This window comes from Apium graveolens, chromosome 1 (assembly GCF_009905375.1).
Source record: "Apium graveolens cultivar Ventura chromosome 1, ASM990537v1, whole genome shotgun sequence".
NCBI lineage: Eukaryota > Viridiplantae > Streptophyta > Magnoliopsida > Apiales > Apiaceae > Apium > Apium graveolens.
The window spans coordinates 288,012-308,852 of record NC_133647.1 but is presented as its reverse complement, the minus strand read 5'-3'; the positions used below and the strand labels follow the sequence as shown (position 1 = coordinate 308,852).

Genomic DNA, 20,841 nt, shown 5'->3' with positions numbered 1-20,841 from the left:
TTAAAAAATAAAATCAAAGTTCATGTAGAAGTAGAAATAAAATTCAAGTTTATATAATAGTAGAATTTTATTAAAATTCTGTTCGAAACTTGTAATAATTAAAACTTATTTCAATTTATTCAAAATAGAAAAGAAAAGAAATTACTATTAACATATACGAAATGGAAAAGACTTATAATAATTAAAACTTATTTAAACTTATTTGAAATAGAAAAGAAAAATTAGTTAATAATAACAAAATGATAGGGATAAATAAATCCTGATTATGTAATTAAATATTACAGTAATTATACATGATTTGGGCTGCTAGGCCCAATAAGAAGATGTATGACATTCAGACCAAAAAGGTCAACACATTGATCAGGCCTGATGGACCGGATCAGGCCTGATGGAACAAAGAAGGCCCAAAAACCCTGAATATTAATTAATTTCGTAATTAATTAATAAGGGAAAAATCAGCTATTGAGAAGAGTCCCGATAAGGACATAAATCCTTGCAGATTAACCTCAAAGGGACCTAGAAGGATAAGGAATCAGTTTCCTACTATTTAGGACTCCAAAGTCCATTCTAATTCAGAGATTTGATCACCAAGTCTCATATACCAAGTCCAATTCAAGGACCACCAATGTCTATATAAAGGGTCTCACCCCTCCAATCAGAACTACGTTTATTGGCTTGATTCTCTAATTCACAGAGATACGTAGGCATCTCGTAAATGCAGAGTTAAGCTACAAAACATGAGAGCAGCCATTAAAGGCCTTGAGCTCCCGAACCCTAGCAATAAATACAGCAAATAATAACCTCAGTTTTTTATCCATAACATTTGGCGCCGTCTGTGGGAAGCACAACAATAACCATGGCGAGGACACGGAGAACAGTTAGAGCCCTTGGAGGAGGAACACCAACGGGGACAACCCAAGTGATTTCTTCAACTCTGGAGGTGCCTTCTCACTCTACCTGTGCAACCACGCAAGGGGAAGCCCAGATAGGGGCAATTGAACCTCAGCCACAAGGGACGGTTCCCTCGGCTACTCAAGGTACGAATCCTCAAGTTCAACAAGTACATGCACCTGTGAATTCTCGACCCATCGGGTACGAATATTCAACTGTTGTTACTACTAACCCCCCTTATGGGATGCCCCTTTACCCCGAGGTTGGAGGAAGTGGACATGCTGGACGTAGTGAAGCACGAGGGCGTTCGCCCCCATACATACGAGGTTTGGCTCCTATCCCTGAGGATCAAGAATTTTCTGGTCCTTACACTGAGAGAGACTCCGAATCTTCGGATGATGAAGTAGCCCCAAGAAGGAGATGTGCTGGCAAAGAGCCGATAGCCGATGGTAGCCAACGTCCTCAAAGCACCCAAGAGACGAATCCCCAAGAAGTGCAGGAAAGGATTAGGGCTCACGAGGCTGAGATTCAAAGGCTGAGGCGCGACTTGGAGGGGCACCAGACCACCAGACCCCCAGTACATCCTAGGGGAAGAAATCATCCCCCATCATAGACCTGGATGGTCCAGTAAGAGAAGGGTTGTTGTCCCAAGGGCTGATCCAAGCAATCTTCTTCCCCTTGGAGATCCTGATGATCCTACTCCGCCCTTCACTGAAGATATAATGAATGCCCATATCTCAAGAAAGTTCAAGATGCCAACTATAAAAGCTTATGATGGCACGGGAAATCCCGCTAATCATGTTAGAACATTCTCTAATGCACTGCTGTTGCAGCTCGTGAATGATGCTATTAAGTGTCGGGACATTCCTCAAACCCTGTCGGGTATGGCTCAAAGGTGGTATAGTCGTTTGCCCCCGAACTCTATTGGGTCGTTCAGAGAGTTAAGTCAAGCTTTTATTAAACAGTTCATCAGTGGGAGAGTGCATGAGAAAAGTTCAGCATCCCTCATGAGCATTGTGCAGGGAGCAAAGGAATCCTTGAGAGACTACCTGAATCGTTTCACCAAGGAGGCTTTAAAAGTCCCAGACCTTGATGATAAGGTAGCCATGATAGCGCTGCAACAAGGAACTAGGGATGAGTTTTTCAAGATGTCCTTAGCCAAACGCCCCCCTGAAAGCATGTTACAGCTCCAGGATAGGGCAGGGAAGTACATCAAGGTGGAATAAAGCATGAGGAAGACCGTAGTGAGTAATGAGCCCACTGGAGGCAAGAAGCGGAAAACTGATCTAGAGTATATCGCTAAGGACAAGTATCCTAGAACTGAGCAAAATCCTGATTCAACCCCCAAGAAGGGAGGACCTGGGCAAAAGTTTAGTGAATACGCTAAGCTGAATGCTCCTAGAAGCCAGATCTTGATGGAAATCGAGAAAGATCGAGATATCCGTTGGCCTAAGCCCTTGAAGGCTGATCCGGCCAAGCTAGATAAGAGCAAGTATTGCAGATTTCACAAAGATGTCGGTCATGACACCGATGAATGTAGACAACTGAAAGATGAAATTGAGTTCCTCATTCGAAAAGGAAGATTGAATAAATACACTGGAGATGGAGGGGATAGGAATAATAATGAAAGAAAGAACTTTGAAGATCGTAGGAGGGACCAAGATGATCAGGGGCGGAATCCCCAGCCTAGGGGACCTGTGATAAATACAATCTTCGGAGGACCACGACCCCGAGGGCCTGTGATAAACACAATCTTTGGAGGACCAACTGTTGCTGGATTATCCAGGAACTCCAGGAAAGCGTATGCCCGAGAAGTTATGCATATTATTGGGGAAGCCCCGAAGAGGGCCAGGACAGGAGTAACAATGTCTTTTGATGATTCTGATCTGGAGGGTGTGAAATTTCCCCATGACGACCCGTTGGTTATAACCCCGATAATAGGGAACAGCCCAGTGAGAAGGGTCCTTGTGGATAATGGTGTTTCAGTGGATATCTTGCTCCATGACACCTTTTTGAGGATGGGATATAATGACTCCTAACTGACCCCAACCGACATGCCACTATATGGGTTTGCGGGAGTGGAGTGCCCCGTAGAGGGGATAATCAAGTTGCCAACAACCATAGGGCAGGAACCAAGGCAAGCAACTCAGATGTTGGACTTTGTGGTGGTGAAGGCTAGTTCGACTTACAACGCTATTATGGGAAGAACAGGGATACACGCCTTCAAAGCAGTCCCTTCTTCCTACCATTCAGTTATGAAGTTTCCAACCCGGGATGGGATCGGCGAAGAGAGAGGAGACCAAAAAATGGCTAGAAGCTGTTATGTTGCCTCTTTGAGGGCAGATGGAGTTGGGGGGCAGGTTCTTCCTATTGAAGATCTGGATATCCGAGAGAATGATGAGAAAAGAGGAAAGCCAGCAGAAGACTTGGTTTCAATTCCTTTAGCCCCCGAAGATCTTGAGAAGGTGACTTTTATTGGAGCAACGCTCGAGGAGCCCCTTAGAGGGAAGTTGGTAAAGTTTTTGCAAGAAAATAGTGACGTATTTGCATGGTCAGCAGCTGATATGCCAGGCATAGACCCGGAACTGATTACTCATAAGCTGAATGTGGACCAAAATCGGAAGACAGTGAAATAAAAGAAAAGAAGTTTTGCTCCAGAAAGGCAAGAAGCTATAAAACAGGAAGTGGAGAAGCTCTTGGAGGCTGGTTTTGTTGAGGAGATTCAATTTCCAGAGTGGTTAGCAAACCCTGTAATGGTGAAGAAGGCCAATGGAAAATGGAGGATGTGTGTGGACTTTACTGATCTAAATGATGCATGTCCTAAGGACTGTTTCCCGTTACCAAGGATCGATACTTTGATAGATGCCACTGCTGGGCATGAAATGCTGAGCTTCATGGATGGATTCAGTGGATATAATCAGATCAAGATGCACAAGGATGACATTCCAAAGGTATCATTCATCACTGACTTTGGTGTTTATTGTTATCTAGTTATGGCATTTGGCCTTAAGAATGCAGGAGCCACCTATCAAAGGTTGGTAAATAAAAATTTTAAGAATCTTATTGGCAAGACTATGGAAGTTTATGTCGATGACATGTTAGTCAAGAGTCTAGTAAAGACCGACCATATAACCCATTTGAGGTCCTGAGGTACCACAAGATGATGTTAAATCCTACAAAGTGTGCTTTCGGAGTAGGGACTGGAAAATTTTTGGGATTGATGGTCTCCAAGAGAGGGATCGAGGCTAACCCCGATAAAATAAAGGCAATCCTGGACATGGAACCACCAAAAACTGTCAAGGATATTCAGATGCTCACAGGAAGGGTTGCTGCGCTGGGACGATTCATCTCCAAGTCTAGAGACAAGTGCCTATCATTCTTCAAGTCACTGAAAAACATTAAGGACTTTGTATGGAGTGAGGAAAACCATAAGGCTTTCGAAGAATTAAAGAAATATATGGCCCAGGCCCCGTTGTTGGCCAAGCCAGCTATGAATGAAGTTTTGTTCTTGTACTTAGCTGTTTCAGAGAGTGCTTTGAGCGCTGTATTGGTTAAAGAAGAACTGAAAATCCAGAAACCTGTGTACTATGTCAGTAAAATTCTGTATGGTGCTGAGTTGAATTATTCAACTATTGAGAAATTTGCTCTAGCCTTGGTGATGGCTTCAAGAAAGTTACGTCCTTACTTTCAGGCTCATCAAATTGAGGTGCTAACAAATCAGCCCCTGAGAAATATCATTCATAGTCCCAAGGCTAGTGGGAGGTTGATCAAGTGGGCAATAGAGTTGGGAGATTTTGACATTAAGTACAAGCCATGGACGACAATAAAAGCCCAGACATTAGCTGACTTCGTGGTGGAATGTACCATACCCAACCAAGAAGTCGGGGGACAGGAAGATATCATACCTCAAGAAAAGGAAGTTGATAAGGGGGACAAAGAGAAGGTTGATAAGGAGAAAGAATATTGGGTTCTCTATTTTGATGGAGCATCAAAAACAAATTTAAGTGGAGCAGGTTTGGTTTTACAAAGCCCTGATGGGTTCTTAATTGAGTATGCCATGAAGTTAGACTTCCCAACCACAAACAATGAGGCGGAATATGAAGCTCTGATAGCTGGTCTTGGCTTAGCAGTGACACTTAGAGTCAAGAACTTAAAAGTCTATGGAGACTCGAAGTTGGTCATATCCCAGGTGAATTGAGAGTTTGAGGCAAGGGATGAAACGATGGCTAAGTATGTCCGCCTAGTAAGGGCCGTGATGACCCAATTTGATGCATGTTGAGCACATTCCAAGGGAGGAAAATTCCAAGGCAGATGCGTTGTCTAAATTTGCTTCATCTGAGATGGAAGAAAGTTCTGGAAGTGTATACTGTCGCGTTTTGAAAACACGGAGCATTGATGTTAAGCTTGTGGCTCCCATAGGCCTGGGGACATCATGGATTGATCCCATTAAGGCTCACATTCAAACCGGTTGGTTACCAAATGACGCTACTGATGCACGAAAATTGGCTGTTCGAGCACTGAGATACTCTTTGATAGATGGAATTCTGTATAAAAGGTCTTTCGTGGTTCCCTACTTAAGATGTCTTAGGCTCGATGAGGCTCGCTTGGCCCTTGAAGAAGTACATGAAGGCATATGTGGGCAACACTTGGGGGGGAGGGCCTTGGCTCATAAGATAACCCGTTTAGGCTTCTATTGGCCAGAAATGATGGATGATGCCAAAAAATATGTGAAAAAATGTGACCGCTGTCAGAAGCACACACCAGTTGTTAGACAACCCCCCGAGATGCTGACCTCTATTAACTCCCCCATCCCCTTTGCAATGTGGGGAATGGATATACTAGGGTCTTTCCCCATGGCCACGGCACAAAGGAAGTTTCTGATTGTAGCCATTGATTATTTTACCAAGTGGATTGAAGCCAAACCCTTGGCCAAGATCACAACTAAGCAGGTTACACAATTCCTGTGGGAAAGTATTATGTGCCGGTATGGAATTCCCCGCATCCTAGTCACTGACAATGGAACACAGTTCAACAACGAGGAATTCAGGAAATATTATGAGGAAAATGAAATTGAGTTGCGATTCACATCCTTGGCTCACCCGCAAGCCAATGGGCAAGCGGAAGTGGCAAATCGAATAATCCTGGATGGACTAAAGAAGATGATCGAGAAGTCAAGGAATAACTGGGTGGATGAAATACTCCCCATTCTATGGGCCTATAGGACTACCTGTAGAGTCACGACTGGAGCAACTCCCTTCATGTTAGCATATGGTGCAGAAGCAGTTGTTCCTGTAGAGATCTCACATTCCTCCCCCAGGATTCAAGCTTTCAATATTGAGGAAAATGAAGAAGGGCAAAGGTTAGCCTTGGATCTAATTGACGAAGTACGAGATGAGGCATATGCGAAGATAGTGGAATATCAGAAAAAAGCTTCGTTCTACTACAACCTAAGGGTTAAAGAAAGGTTCTTCAAACAAGGAGACTTAGTCTTGAGGAAAGTGGAAGCTTCTGGTGTAGGACAGAAAGGGAAAATTGTCCCAAATTGGGAAGGGCCGTACAAAGTCAAGAGCGTTCAGGGTAGAGGAGCCTACAAGCTGGAGACTATAGATGGTTTTGAAGTCCCGAGAACTTGGCATGCCCAAAACCTGGAGGTTTACTATGTGTAGAACAGTTAAAGTACGATTCTTACTTGTCAGTATGACAAGTAGGTTTAAAAGCACCTTGAAGCTTTGCTTGCTTAGGATTTTTCTATATAGAAGCTATGTTTAGATTTTATCAGGATTGAACCCATTTCATGTAAGGTATCAAGAATACTAAGTTATAATATAAAGCCTTCGACTTAAATCTCAGCTTATTAAATTGATGCATTGCGAAGGATAAAACCGAGTTATAAACTTGAGTTTGAAAAATCGAAAGAAAAATACGACTATACTTGGGCAAAATACTACTGAAAATAATAAAAGTCAATTACAAAGTTCAATATTAAGAAAGAAGAAATACATAAAAACTTAGGCCTTGGAAGGCTGGGATTCTTCGGAACCACTATCCGAAGTCTCCTCGGATGTGTCTTCAGTCGGTCCCTCGGAAGTCCCCTCGGAAGTCTCCGCAGAGGTTCCCTCGGAACTATCTTCGGACGCTTTAGATGTTGCAGGAGACGCTGGTTTAGGGGACGCTGTCTTGGGAGGCTCTTCTACCCTGGCCTTCTTTATAACGGGCTCAGGCTCCTTCTCAGAAGAAGATTCCTCCTCTTTAGAGCTGGACTCGAGCTCCTTCCTCTTTTGGCCTTGGCCTTGACTCCTCGATGGGCCGTCTTTGATCAAATCGGCAAGCTTGTCTGCAACGCCCCCAAGTGCTGGAACCCGCACAGGACAAGGAAGGAAGACTGTTCAAGGACTTCTGGAAACTCGTCCTGAATAGCCTCCACCGTGGCGTCCCAGCCTTCCTTATAGCTGACTGGATGAAGGAGGGCATCATGCTCCACCATTAAATCCTTGAACTCCTGAGTGTCCATCCAGCCGTCAAAGGCTTTATCCTTTTGAGCCTTGAGGATAACATTTTCAGCCTGGGCCGTTTACAAATCAGAAGTAGATGAGGCCAGTTGGGCTTCAAGGGCCTCTATTCTTTGGTTGGCCTCCTCCAGCTTCTTGTTCGCATCCTCGAGGCCAACCTTCCAAGCCTTGGATTGATGAATCGCCCCTTGAAAATGGGCGTTCGCCTACAAGAAACACAACAAAAGTAAGAAACAGGAAAAATCAAAAAGGCAGCTATGAGCGGCTAAGGAAAAGGACATACCGTCGCCAAAGCCTTAGCTCTGAAAAGCTCGTTACCCTCCAAGTCCTGTTGAAGGACAAAGACTTGATAGTCGACCGGGGAAATGGAATGCTTAGACCATTCATTGCCAAGCGTTGTGTTGCCGACAATCGGATCCTTCCCCCGGATTCCCCAAGCAGGTTGGAAGTAAGACCCTGGTTTTTGCTTGGTACGTAAAACTTGGCTGGGGCCTTCTTCGCCTGGTTCCATTTCCTGGAGTAGGAACTCCGGGAAATGATCCCCAAGGCGCGGGTCTTTAAAGACCTTTCCAGCACACTCCATCCTGGTCGTTTCCAGGTCTTTAGGCTTTGTAGCCTCTTCAATTTTCTCAGCCACTGTAACAAATAAGATAAGTGAGTTGAGAAGTTAGCAAAGTAGAAGATAGAAGGAACAAAAACAACAAGACAACGAAGGAAACGTACTCTTCTTAGGGACGGGAGAAAGGCCGCGTTCTACAAGAACGGTCTTCCTAATAAGATCCCAAGAATGGGAAGTCCCATTATCTTGCATTAGGAGGTTGAAAGCTTTGGTCTCCTCCTCAGACAAAATTATATCGTTTGGGCTCCCATCTACGGCTAGCCCAAAAGATGAGCGAAATAGGGTGCCCCAATCGCCACCCTCCCAGACGACGAACATAAAATCTTTCTTCCACCCCGAGTTGTTGTCAGGGATGGACTTCCCGTTCACTATGTGGGGAATGGTTGGGCGCTGGTTTAAAGAAACCCACCCCGGATTCTTGTCAGGGCTGTTCTTGAACTGGAAAATCTTTCTAAAAACAGCAACAGAGGTAGAGACATTGTGCTTGGCGCATTGCGACAGATAGCACAGAATCAACCTCCAAGAGTTAGGAGGGAGTTGGCAAGGGCTGATGCCCACATCAGCTAGTAGAACAGGGATGAATGGGTGAAAGGGGAGTCTAATACATGCCCTTAAAGTATCCCTGTAGACGCATAGTGCGTCTTTTCTCCACTGACAGGCCCTGTCGGCCGGACCTGCAAGAACTAGCTTGAAAGGATCCTTGATTCTAAAACAACCGCTCAACTTGTCCAGCTCCTTTGGATCCCGCAAGGCGCTGATATGGTCGTCCGCGTCTAGATGCGCATCTGACGGGTACTCGTCCCCTCGGGTGTTGATCATATCAATCAAGGATGTGTACCTTGACCGAATGGGGAATTCATTGGACTTTCTGGCCACATTCATCTTGGCCAAACGGGTCATTTTCTTATCAGCCATCTGAAAAAAAAGCCACATAAGGAGACATTTTAAAAACGCAAACTATGCAAAAACAAAGCACAAAAGGAAAATGGAGAAATCTTACCTGAGTAATGCTCCTAAAAAAAGGCTTTGGGGCTTAAAGATACTCCGACTTACTGTTATTGCTCTAAGATTCTTAACAGAAGAAGAAAGAAGAAGAATGTAGAAATGAGAAAGTGAGGAGTAGTAGACTCTACTCACTCCTTTATATAGGAGAAAAAGTGAAGTTGAAGGGACAAAAAGCCCAGTAAGGATAAAGGCCAAGCCCAAAGAAAAAAGCCCAGAAAATGGAACATTCCAGAATATTCCAAGGAATTCCAAAGAAATTAAATAAAAATTTCCAAGAATTCTAAAGAGGGTGTTTTGATATATTAAGCCCAGATTAATAAGAGGCCCAATGGGAGGCCCAAATCCAATTGGGATTTGGAAAAATAAAAAAGCCCAAACCCAATTAAGATTTGGAAAAATAAAAAGCCCAAATCCAATTAAGATTTGGAAAAATAAAAAGCACAAATCCAATTAAGATTTGGAAAATAGAAGGCCCAAATCCAATTAAGATTTGGAAAAATAGAAGGCGCAAATCAAAGCCCTAAAAAAGATAAGGCCCAATCCAAATTGGATAAGAAGGAAGCCCAATAAGACCAGGATTGGGGTTGAGTTCCAAGTCGTGAATTCTGCTCGAATTCTTTCGAACAGACACCCGAAAATTACGGGTATAATAGACCAGGATTGAGGTCGAATTTCAGCTCGTGAATTCTGTTCGAATTCTTTCGAACAGACACCCGAAATTTACGGGTATAATAGACCAGGATTGAGGTCGAATTTCAGCTCGTGACTTCTGTTCGAATTCTTTCGAACAGACACCCAAAAATTACGGGTATAATAGAACTGGATTGAGGTTGAAAGCCAGACCAGGATCGAGGTCGAATTCCTGAATCAAGCACAATATTTTTCAAGAATGGGGTGCAGAAACCTAGACTAAAATCCAGGTCGAAGAATCGACTAGGATCCTGGTCGAAACCCAGGTCGAGAATCCTAGTCGAAACCTAACGACCAGGAAGCAAATGAGCACAGAATTCTCGACTAAGATCTAGGTCGAAGGTTCGACTAGGATCCTGGTCGAAACCCAGGTCGTGGATCCTAGTCGAAACCAAACGACCAGGAAGCAAAGAAAGACACTAGTTTTCGACCAAAATCCAGGTCGAAGGTTCGACTAGGATCCTGGTCGAAATCCAGGTCGTGGATCCTGGTCGAAGTCCTTCGACCAGGATTGGAAAGCTGGCCCAAAATTCGACTAGGATCCAGGTCAAAATTTCGACTAGGATCCTGGTCGAAAAAGGGCTGAAAAATTGAGAATATTTGTAAAAAATTGCAAAAAATGTGAAAAAATCTCGGAAAAAAGGGAAAATTCCTGAAAAATACTAGAAAATTCCTAAAAATAGGGAGAAGGTAAGAAAATAGAAGGGGAAGTTTTTAAACGACCCTGAAGCCACGTACAAGGCATATCTTTGTAAGCGTGTAGGTCGCTCCACACTTTACGCAAAACGATACCCTAAAAGGGAATGAACGAACTTAACTTTTGCAAAATCTTATACAATTTCCCAAAAGTTGGGGGGCAAATGATAGGGATAAATAAATCCTGATTATGTAATTAAATATTACAGTAATTATACATGATTTGGGTTGCTAGGCCCAATAAGAAAATGTATGACATTCAGACCAAAAAGGTTAACACATTGATCAGGTCTGATGCACCAGATCAGGCCTGATGGAACAAAGAAGGCCCAAAAACCCTGAATATTAATTAATTTCGTAATTAATTAATAAGAGAAAAATCAGCTATTGAGAAGAGTCCCGATAAGGACATAAATCCTTGCAGATTAACCTCAAAGGGACCCAGAAGGATAAGGAATCAGTTTCCTATTATTTAGGACTCCAAAGTTCATTCTAATTCAGAGACTTGATCACCAAATCTCATATACCAAGTCCAATTTAAGGACCACCAACGTCTATAAAAAGGGTCTCACCCCTCCAATCAGAACTACGTTTTTTGGCTTGATTCTCTAGTTCACAGAGATACGTAGGCATCTCGTAAAGGCAAAGTTAAACTACGAAACACGAGAGCAGCCATAAAGGCCTTGAGCTCCCGAACCCTAACAATAAATACAGCAAATAATAACCTCAGTTTTTTATCCATAACACAAAATTATATATAAATGAAGATTATTAGAAAATGATGATATTTAATCTATTTCATGCATAAAAACAACGAGGAAGGACCCATAATCACGGAGTTAAAAGAAGTCGATAGACCTTCCACGTACAAATCTTTAATATTGTTTATCCCAACATACTTTTTTTATATATTTAATTTTGCAGGTCGTCGGCTCTCGAGTGTAAAGTCCTAAATTTTAGGTGAGGCTATAATTATTAAAAATTATTATAATTTATTCAAAATTAAAAAATTTGTTACTGACATATTCAAAACGAAAAATCCTTATAATTATTAAAACTTATTTTAATTTATTTGAAATACAAAATAAAAATAAGTTGCTACTAACATATTCAAAATAGAAAAGAAAAATCAATTTTAACAAGTATATATAAATGAACATTCTTCAAGTATGTATCATATTTAAATAATTCTCTCAATGCAAAAAGCCAAGAAAGACTCAAAGACCCATGATCATGGGAGTTCAAAGAGACTCGTTGATCCTCGATGGACAAATCTTTAAAATTGTTTATAATAATCCTATTTTTTTATTTAATTTTGCAGGAGGTTGACTCTCGAGTGTATATAAAAATATCCAAACAATATTATTTATTTATAGAGGTTTGCATATGTTTACTTTTTCAATATTTAAATATTTTTTGTCTAAGTTATAGTAATTTTTTTATTAAATTTTAATAATTTTTCATTAGTATCGTGTTTAAAGGGAGAGCGGTTCAAACTAATTTTTATCTAAATCATAATAAATTTTTAATAATTTTATGTTTGACGGGAGAGCGGATCAAATTAATTTTTATTTAAATTATAATATTATTTTATATTAGAATTGATCTAATTGATCTAATAATTTTATGTTTTTTTATAAGATGTATCGACCGCATAGTTATATTAATTATTTTTTAAATTTAATTTTTATGAATAAAAAATTAAAATTTATATTTTTATTTATAAAAAGAAAATTTTAAAAATAATTAATGTAGTTATATGATCAATGCATATGTGTACAAGTAAAAATGGATACATAAATTGGGAGCGGGGAGTATTAATTTTAAGAAAGATATATATATTGAGAATTAACTAATAAAAAGAAGCGTATCGAAGTTTTGGGGAGAAAGGGGGGCGGGGGGCAAAACCCTAATATTGAGGCGATCCCATGGCAACTTTTGTTGATGGAAAAGGTATGCGAAGCTAGTTAATTTTTTAGTAAATTTGATTTTGTCCCAAAATTAATGTAATATTTTGTGGTTATGTTATAGTGTATGAAAAAAGAAAAGTGTACGATAGATTTGGGATACTGATAAAAGATCCCCCCCAAAGATATCAAAATCCTGAATGGTTACATGTAACCGCCAAAATCGCTGCTTTGCGAGCTTCTTCTTCTGTTGTTACTGTTATCGCTCGTCGTGGTAAGTTCAACTTGATACATTTAATTGACATTTTTGATAATTAACCCAATTTTATTATTATTAGTTAGCTTGTTTTTTTGTTTTCTCTATGTTATAGATCGTGATGATAAGATAAGCCACAAGAAGAAGAAGAAGAAGAGGAAACGTAATTGGATCACTTATTTTAGTGGCTCCGGGATTATTTTTGAGTGTGAGGAGGAGTCTGTTGATGCTACTTATGCTACTACTGTCTTGACTCCTGCTTCCCCTTTGCTGCGTGATTTCGAAATTGAGGTGACCTTGTTTTTACAATTGCCTTTCCCCCACAATGCCCATCTTATTTTGTTTAATTCATTTTTTAACAAATAAACACTGAATGATTGCAGGTTGATGTTGCTCTCTCAGATGGTAAGTTATGCAAATCTCAAGTCGTCGCTTGTGATTATTATTATAACCTTGCAGTTTTGAGGATTATGACGGATATACCGTTACAACCTGCAAATATGAGGTCCTTGGATGATGGCTTATCTATTCATCCAACTCAACCACTTTCTCTAGACCCGGATGGGAAATCGTTTCGCCTTCGTCCACATTCTAATTTATTTAAGATCCTTCCTGATGACAAAGTCATTGCCCTTTCACGGAGATACAATGACCCATACTTCTTGGACTTTGATGTTGCTCATTTCAGGTTTTGTAAAAATCGGATATTTTGTAGATTAGTTAATGTTCTCCTTTTCTATATGAAAGCATATATTAGTCACCTACCACAAAATGCAGGTGTTATTATTATGGAAAGCTTTTCCAGGTTGTTCTCACATTATCCACATTCCACGGTAATGTCTGCGTTAGATCTCATTTTTTTCTTTTTTTTTCAGCATGGAGCGCCCTTCAAACGAATGTCATGAGTTCTTTTACGTGAAGGGCATCGATGGGATCGTAATAACCCCCCCCCCTCTCTCCCTCTCTCTCTCACACACACATATACACACACAGACACTTACACCGTAATGTCTTATGCTTGACGTTTGGTTGCTTATATTCTTACGTGGTGGGGTGTGACATGTTGTTATCCTCAACATTATTTTCTGTGTGCTTTAATATTAATTTCAGCATGTGATTCTACTCAAGCTGGTTTCATTGACTAGGACTGACAATTAGTCTTTATATGCTTACGCCCGTAGTTTATTGTTGTATTCAGAATTACAATGGTGGTCCAGTTATCAACTATTCTGGAGAAATGATCGGAATCTTGTTCCATGAATCATCTTTCTTACCATCCAACGTAATTTCAAGGTGGTGGAAGCATTATAAAACTCACAGGTAAGTAGTTCAGATCACTGTGCATTTACATGCTGTTCCGTAATTAATTTTTCCTTTCTCTTTCTTGATCCACATGACGCTTCGACAACTCAATGCTTGCTCAATTTAGCTTTTTACAATACTCTTTCCAAGTGGTCCTCTTCTTTCCTCGCAAGTTTTCATCACTGGATGACGATTTGTTCACCTTTAATTTGGCTGCATGCAAATAACTAAATGCTACTGGTGGGGGAGGATGTACATAATAGAGTAGAGAGGGGGCAGTTGCCCCCACGGAGTTCTATTGTATGTATATATTACAGTACAAAATTTGATAGTTTATTCAGTTTCCCCATGGTTAAGACGTTGGATTTTTACAAATAAGTTCCATGTTTCAACCGCCACACTATTTTTTTTTGTTTTTTTGTCTTTCATGGATTTTAAAAAGTTCAGAAATATTACAACTCCAAGCATGGATTGAACCTTGTATCTTTTCTATACTACATAGATGAATGATCATCTCTACTACAAAAAATCTAATAATTCAATTTGCCCCCACCTATACAAAGTTCTGCATCCGCCCCTGGCTACTGGTAATTATCTCACACTCTTTCTATATCCTCTTGCTAAATATCAGAGACGCCATTTTATGCACCTAATGTGCGTGTGAACAAAAACGTCCGACATTGTAATAGCATTGTTCATATTGAGGCATTGAGATATCAACTTTGTCACTCAGATTCGGCTAGATATGCCCAACTTTCATGCTTGGCAATTTTATTTTATTTTTTTTTAGAATTTTGAGTGTCCGACATGAAACATCAGAAAATTGAATAGTCGGGGTCCAGGGTCAGAAAGCTAAGAAGACACTAGAACCTTGTCAGGTTGCTTGGATGCGGGTAGCACAAGTGACTTGAACAATTACCTATTTGGATGATCTAAAGCAAATTCATCTCGATTCTCGAGTCGTGACTATAGCATGGATCATAATTAATATGTTTTGCTAGATAGTCACTCACTACTCTAAACATTTTCTCATCCGACCATGTCTTGATTTTGTTTGTCCCGCTCTTTCATGCATTTTAGATCATCACCATTATGCTATAGATAGACTTGTAGACATTCGCTTTTAACTTTTCTGCGTTGTGGTTGTGCTATTCTTTTTTTTAATCTCAGTAAAACGAAGCTACAACTATGTAAAAGTATAGAGGCGTTTGGGACACAGGCCTAAGGGTCTCGCTCGGCCACTGTTAACTATTTCATAGGCGTTTAGTCTGGACGTGAGTCAGAAAGTATGGTCTTTTAAGTTTCCATTAAGTGCCTCTCTTGTTTGTGTAGGGCAGTAGGGGGGTTTTAGCCTATGTTACTCGGACTCGGCTAGAAGTGTCCGACATGGATACGTGTCCAAGTATCGGACTCCGCAACATTTTGAAAAATAAACATGTTTTTAGCCTAAAATAAGTGTCCAAGTCCGAGTGTCCATGTCCAAGTATCGAGTGTCCGACATGGGTACTCGAAGGTAAGATGAAGAGTCTAAGTAACAGAGGTTTTAGCAGCATTAAAGGATTGGTTATAATTGACATAGGGACTAGGAAAGGGTAGTATAACTAAAAGCTTCTAAATTGCGTCACTAATATTTCCTTGAAATTAGTTATTGCTTTCGGTTTAAATACTTCTCCTGGTGATATATTTCATGCTAATAAGGCAATAAATTCATATATGCTTTTCTGTACTATTTTGGCCTGTGAATAAACTTGAGCCATCTGGTACAGGGAATTTCGTCGACCATGGCTTGGGTTTGAAGTTGCAAATCCTTATACAGCTCAATCAGGTTTTCTGGAACAGTTGCTACTAAAGTTCCCCGGTTTCTCCACCGGTTTACTTGTAGTAAAGGTATATTTCTGCTCTTTTATGTTTCATATGAAGTTGAGTGGCTTAATTTTTTCACAATATTTTACTAGTCCCTAGACGTTAGGTTTATCTTTTGGTGGAAAGAAATTCTAGTGATTTTAATGATTGTCAATATTATATGCATTCTAATGCATATTGAGATGCTTGTTTGGTTACATAGAATGTCTGATGCAGGACAGTAATTAACAGTATTAAACGCAGAGAGAGAATTATACAATATCCAAGAATAATAACCAATGTTATTCCCATAAAAATATGTAATCAAAGCGTACCAATAAAAATAAGGACCGATCCCTATCAATGTCCAACTCCTAGAACATAAACATCTCCTTAACTTCCCAGAAAGTTCAAAAGTTCTTGGTTATGTATGAGCAAACTCCTCAAGAAATCTCTCTAGGTTTTGCCATGCCAACTGAATATCCCCACTTAGCTAACAGATGGTCACTATGTTTACCGTTCATACTTAGCTAAAAGATGGTCACTATGTTTACCGTTCATGCAATTTTGGGTGGGAATGTTTATAGTATCTTCAGTTAAGAGTGGATCTGATAGGGATCAGAGTGGACATACATAACTGTGTAACTACCTTGCAGTATTTGACTTTATTAGTGTGTAACTGTCAGAAATCAGTTATTCCTGAGGTAGTTCTCTATGTATTTTGTAGTTTTCTGTGGTTTAGAGAGATACAGCAAAGAAACTGAGAGAAATAGCAGATGAGAGGCAGAAACAGAGTGACAGTCAAAAATTGTAGAGAGAGAGAGACAAAATCAGATTGCTTTTCCCTGTTATTATTATATTACATATCCATGTAATCACTGTTTTGTTATCAGTTATTCTGTTTTATTAGCAAATTACATGTCCTTGTTATTGAGCTGCGTCGGGATCAGTAGAATTAACAATTGCTGGGGTTTGTCATTGATGTATCGCAAGCTGTACAGGAAAGCGAAGATGATAATTTTCACTTGTCAAGACTTTAAGTGTTCTTTTGTTATTAAATAAGAAAAAAGGAAAAGATGCTCGACGCCAGAGTTACATTACAATATAGCCTAGTTATTCAAGACATTAACAATCTAATAGTTCTTAAGTGCTGCTCCAGACCCACAAAGAAGTAGATCACTCTCTCCCAAACTAGTTCAGGTGGTAAAGTAATCAGTAACCACGAAAAAACTCCCATTTTCAGATTCAACTAAATTCTCATTTTTTTTGCTAATTCAACCAAATTCTCGTTGGATTGCAGAAAGAAAAGAAATTGTACCTGCTCCTGCTTCTTGTTATCTCTCCCAAAACCCAGAGATCTGAATTTGCTTTTGGAAATACATAATACAAAATGTTTTCTTCTATATTACGTTCTTAGCTTGATCAATCGAAGGAAACAAAGAATATAGTAAAGAATGGTGTGGCTGGTCACATCCTTAAGCTCATGTCAATAATATGGTGATAGTTTGAAACAGGATATGATCTTACATTTCATTTTTACCTGGTAATATATACCGCCTCATTTATTCTGATTGAGGTTTAGGGAGTTCTGGAATCATGTCCCAGCTGGACGCTAGCATTCTTGACTTATGTATTTATAAGTTGTAAGAAGGAGAATGGGTCTTTATCATCGAGGTACGGTAAGCTATAAAGGCTCTAAGTGATTTACTTTCACCTGCAAACACTAAGCTGCCCGATCTTAGACAAGTTGAAAATCAGACTGTCGTGGACTATCATATAATTCGTATTGTTTATTAGTTCTGATGCCTATGGTGATGATTAAGAGCTATATATGCTCCTCCACCTTTTGTTGAGAATATGTTCTATAACTGGTAGAAAAGATAACTAATATCTATCAATAACGCAACTAGCTAGTATTTTTACCTGCTTGTTTAGATGTCATACAGTTACTTGATTGAAAAATAGACAATGGGACCTATGACCTTTCTAAGATGAAGAATAGATTGTTTGTATAGGCGATGACCCTCATTTAAGCTAGTCATTGTACATATGATGTAATTTTTTTGGTACTGTTGCTGACTATTCAATAATCATTTGTCAAATGCGAACCAGGTTGAGGAAGGCTCTCCTGCTTACTGCTCTGGAATACGTGACTCTGATGTTATCGTACAAATTAATGGAGTATTAGTCCAGAGTACATTAGAGGTATGTTGTTGCATACAATGGCCTCAACTTGACTTTGAATATGATGTAATTCTTTTGGTTTTTAAATCTACAATTTTAGTAATTTGTGTGTAGCTAACTCGTGAATCGTGATACAGTAATGATACGAATGAGATAACTTTTTTGCCAATGATATGGAATTAAATGTTTTATTTTTAGTTCTTTGAGAAGACATGGGACAAGGTTGGAGAAGCTGTGGAGCTTGAAGTTATAAGAGAGAGCACTGGTGGCCAATTAAATATAAGTACTACAATTGGCGAGGTGACACCAGAGAAATTCCCAAAGTAAGTGTATGGCAGTTATGATAAGTTTAGATAAGGGTTTTCATTTCTATGTGATCTAGTCTTAAGGTTTTAGTTTACGTTAGTTTTGTTGTGTGCATATAGTAGTTGCTGCTTCATTCGGAGTTATTTGCTTTGCTTTTAAGCCCGAACATGCTGTTAGCTAAGGCCCTGATTGTAGTGTGTTTTCGGTTATGTTTACAATATTTAGAAACATAGACCATTTGAATATTATGCAAACAGATATGCTGCTGATTACTGGAGCATTCAAATAATCTAAAAACTGAATAAGCCTACATGCAACCAATAATTGCCATCTTTGTTCGCTCCATGTTAAAACAGTTGCCAGTGGATTGTTTCTTCGCTACCATCAACACCACTGACCCGTTGTTCCTGATATCTCAAAATATAAGAATTTTAACTTGAAAAATTTTAAAAAGCGCAACCAAAAGCACCTAATAATGGGGTTAGAATGTGTGAAAATATCCAGGCAACATGTCACTTTTTCCGTGGAAGTATATATGTATGACTTCAGCACCAAAATGGATCCTTGAGAAACATAATGCGTAACTTTGATAAGAATGCCCTATCCGATCAATTAAGACGCCTGAAAATATATTAAAGTACTATTATGATGTCCCACACAATTGAATTCCTCAACTTTGTAGAACACTCCTCACAAAGGAGGGGCTACAGAAGAGTTCAGGAGTAGTTACAGTTTAACTATAAATTAGAATGGCGGCTGGAGGTTAGTGTTACAAGACACATTAAACAAAAGTACATAACCGAAAGATCCACATGCATATCCTAATTTTGTTGTTTTGCTTTTGTAGGCGGAGTCGGGGGGTACCTCGGGAGGTACCTGGACTCTTTTTAGCATGAATTGTGAGGGACTACTGCAACTTCTCAAGCAACTGTTTCCAGGTTGAAGGAAAGTTGTACTTCTCTAGGTTTAGTAGATATGGACTTCTTGTGGAAATATTTAGTTATAGTATCAGTATTCCTCCTTTTCCAGCACTTTCTTGTCTCAGTACCTTAGGCCCTTGAAGGCTGTTTTGGGTCGGTAAGTTAAAAGAAAAGTTCCTTTGTTACTACTAGGGCTGAGCTAGACCCGGCAATTTTGGACACGAAACGACACGAAAATTTAGCGTTTGTGTTTGCATTTTTAGTACACGACACGAAAGTACACGAACACGAAAGTACACAGTCGAGTCGAGATTTAGTGTCGGTTTTGTGTTTAACCTTCGAGTATACGACATAAATAAATATTATAATTAAATTTTAATATTTTTTATAAATATATGTAAAATTATAATAAATGTATGCATATTTTTTTCAAAACTATTATTTGATTTAATTATATTGTATAGAATTGAGATCTAAATTTATATTTTTCATATATTTTATAATTTTTTTACCAAAAAGTATTATAGTTTAATTTATATTATTATTAAATTTAATATATATTAATATTCAGTTAACACGACATACACGACATGAAATGAAAGTATACGAACATGAATGTATACGAACACTAAACATGTCGGTTTTGTGTTTGACACTCAAATACAACACACGAAAGTATACGACATGAACGAATTGCTAGCCCTGGAATAGTCAAGAACATCCACATTGTTTTCTTTTTGGTAGAAATACATGATATTTAGCATTATATCATCATATAAATAAATAAATAAGTTTATTTGCTCTTCCTATAAGTAATATTTAGTCCTATATTCAGACGGTTAAATTACTCGTGGGCTGCAGCCTAAACTTATGTTTCAAAAAATACAACTCTTACGTTATTGCTCAAACACAACTCTTACATTATCGCAAGCGGCACAGGAGAGCTCAATTATTACATTAATTTTTTGTTAACTAAATTTACTGACAGTTAAAAAAGACACTCGAATAATATTAAAAAAGACACTCGAATAATATTAATTTTTTAGAGGCAGAAAAAGTATAACTCTTTCCATGGTATACATAGCAAATATTTTTTGAGAAATAATAAAATCATAAAAATAAATAAATCGAAAAAGCCTATATTTTTTAGACCAATTCTTCTTAATTATTTCCTAAACAAGAAGCATCTCCAACACTAGGTCCTGTTAGGTACTCCCTCCGTTTCCTATTTGTGTTTAATACGTTTTCCAATGCACACTTTTGATTGTTAATATCTTTAAATTCGTATTAGTATCTGATAAATACGAATCCAACGAGATCACTCATGACTATGTTTGATATTATAGATTAGACGTAAATTAGTAGTCAATCGCTTACCGTAAACAGTACCGAAAGTCAAATTAGGCGGCCTTTAACGGGACGGGGAGTATAATTTTAGATAACTAAAACATGCATGACGTCATCCTATTTCTAACACATTGATTATATTATTTAATTATAGCATGAGTATGCTACATTAAATTATTATTTTCAATATTTAACTTAAAATATTTAATATAATGGTAAGTGTAAAAATATATTTTATTATTAACTGAATTTATAAAAATTCTAATATAAGATATTTTTTTAGTTATATAGTTTATTTAATATGTAAATAGTGTTTGTTAATCTATTCATTTCATTTATTTTTAAATATGTTATTATACTTTAGTTA

General features: G+C 38.7%; 1 protein-coding gene across 1 annotated transcript; it reads left to right on the top strand.

Moving 5' to 3' along the window:
- The first annotated feature begins 12,230 nt into the window (after nt 1–12,230).
- LOC141659249 (putative protease Do-like 14) lies at nt 12,231–19,389 on the top strand. The gene is made up of 10 exons (XM_074466047.1): nt 12,231–12,363; nt 12,442–12,591; nt 12,689–12,864; nt 12,957–13,261; nt 13,449–13,509; nt 13,772–13,893; nt 15,642–15,762; nt 17,830–17,922; nt 18,100–18,224; nt 19,055–19,389. Exons 1-10 carry the CDS (start codon nt 12,339–12,341, stop codon nt 19,101–19,103), a joined length of 1,227 nt encoding a protein of 408 aa, XP_074322148.1. The 5' UTR covers nt 12,231–12,338; the 3' UTR covers nt 19,104–19,389.
- The last annotated feature ends 1,452 nt before the right edge of the window (nt 19,390–20,841 follow it).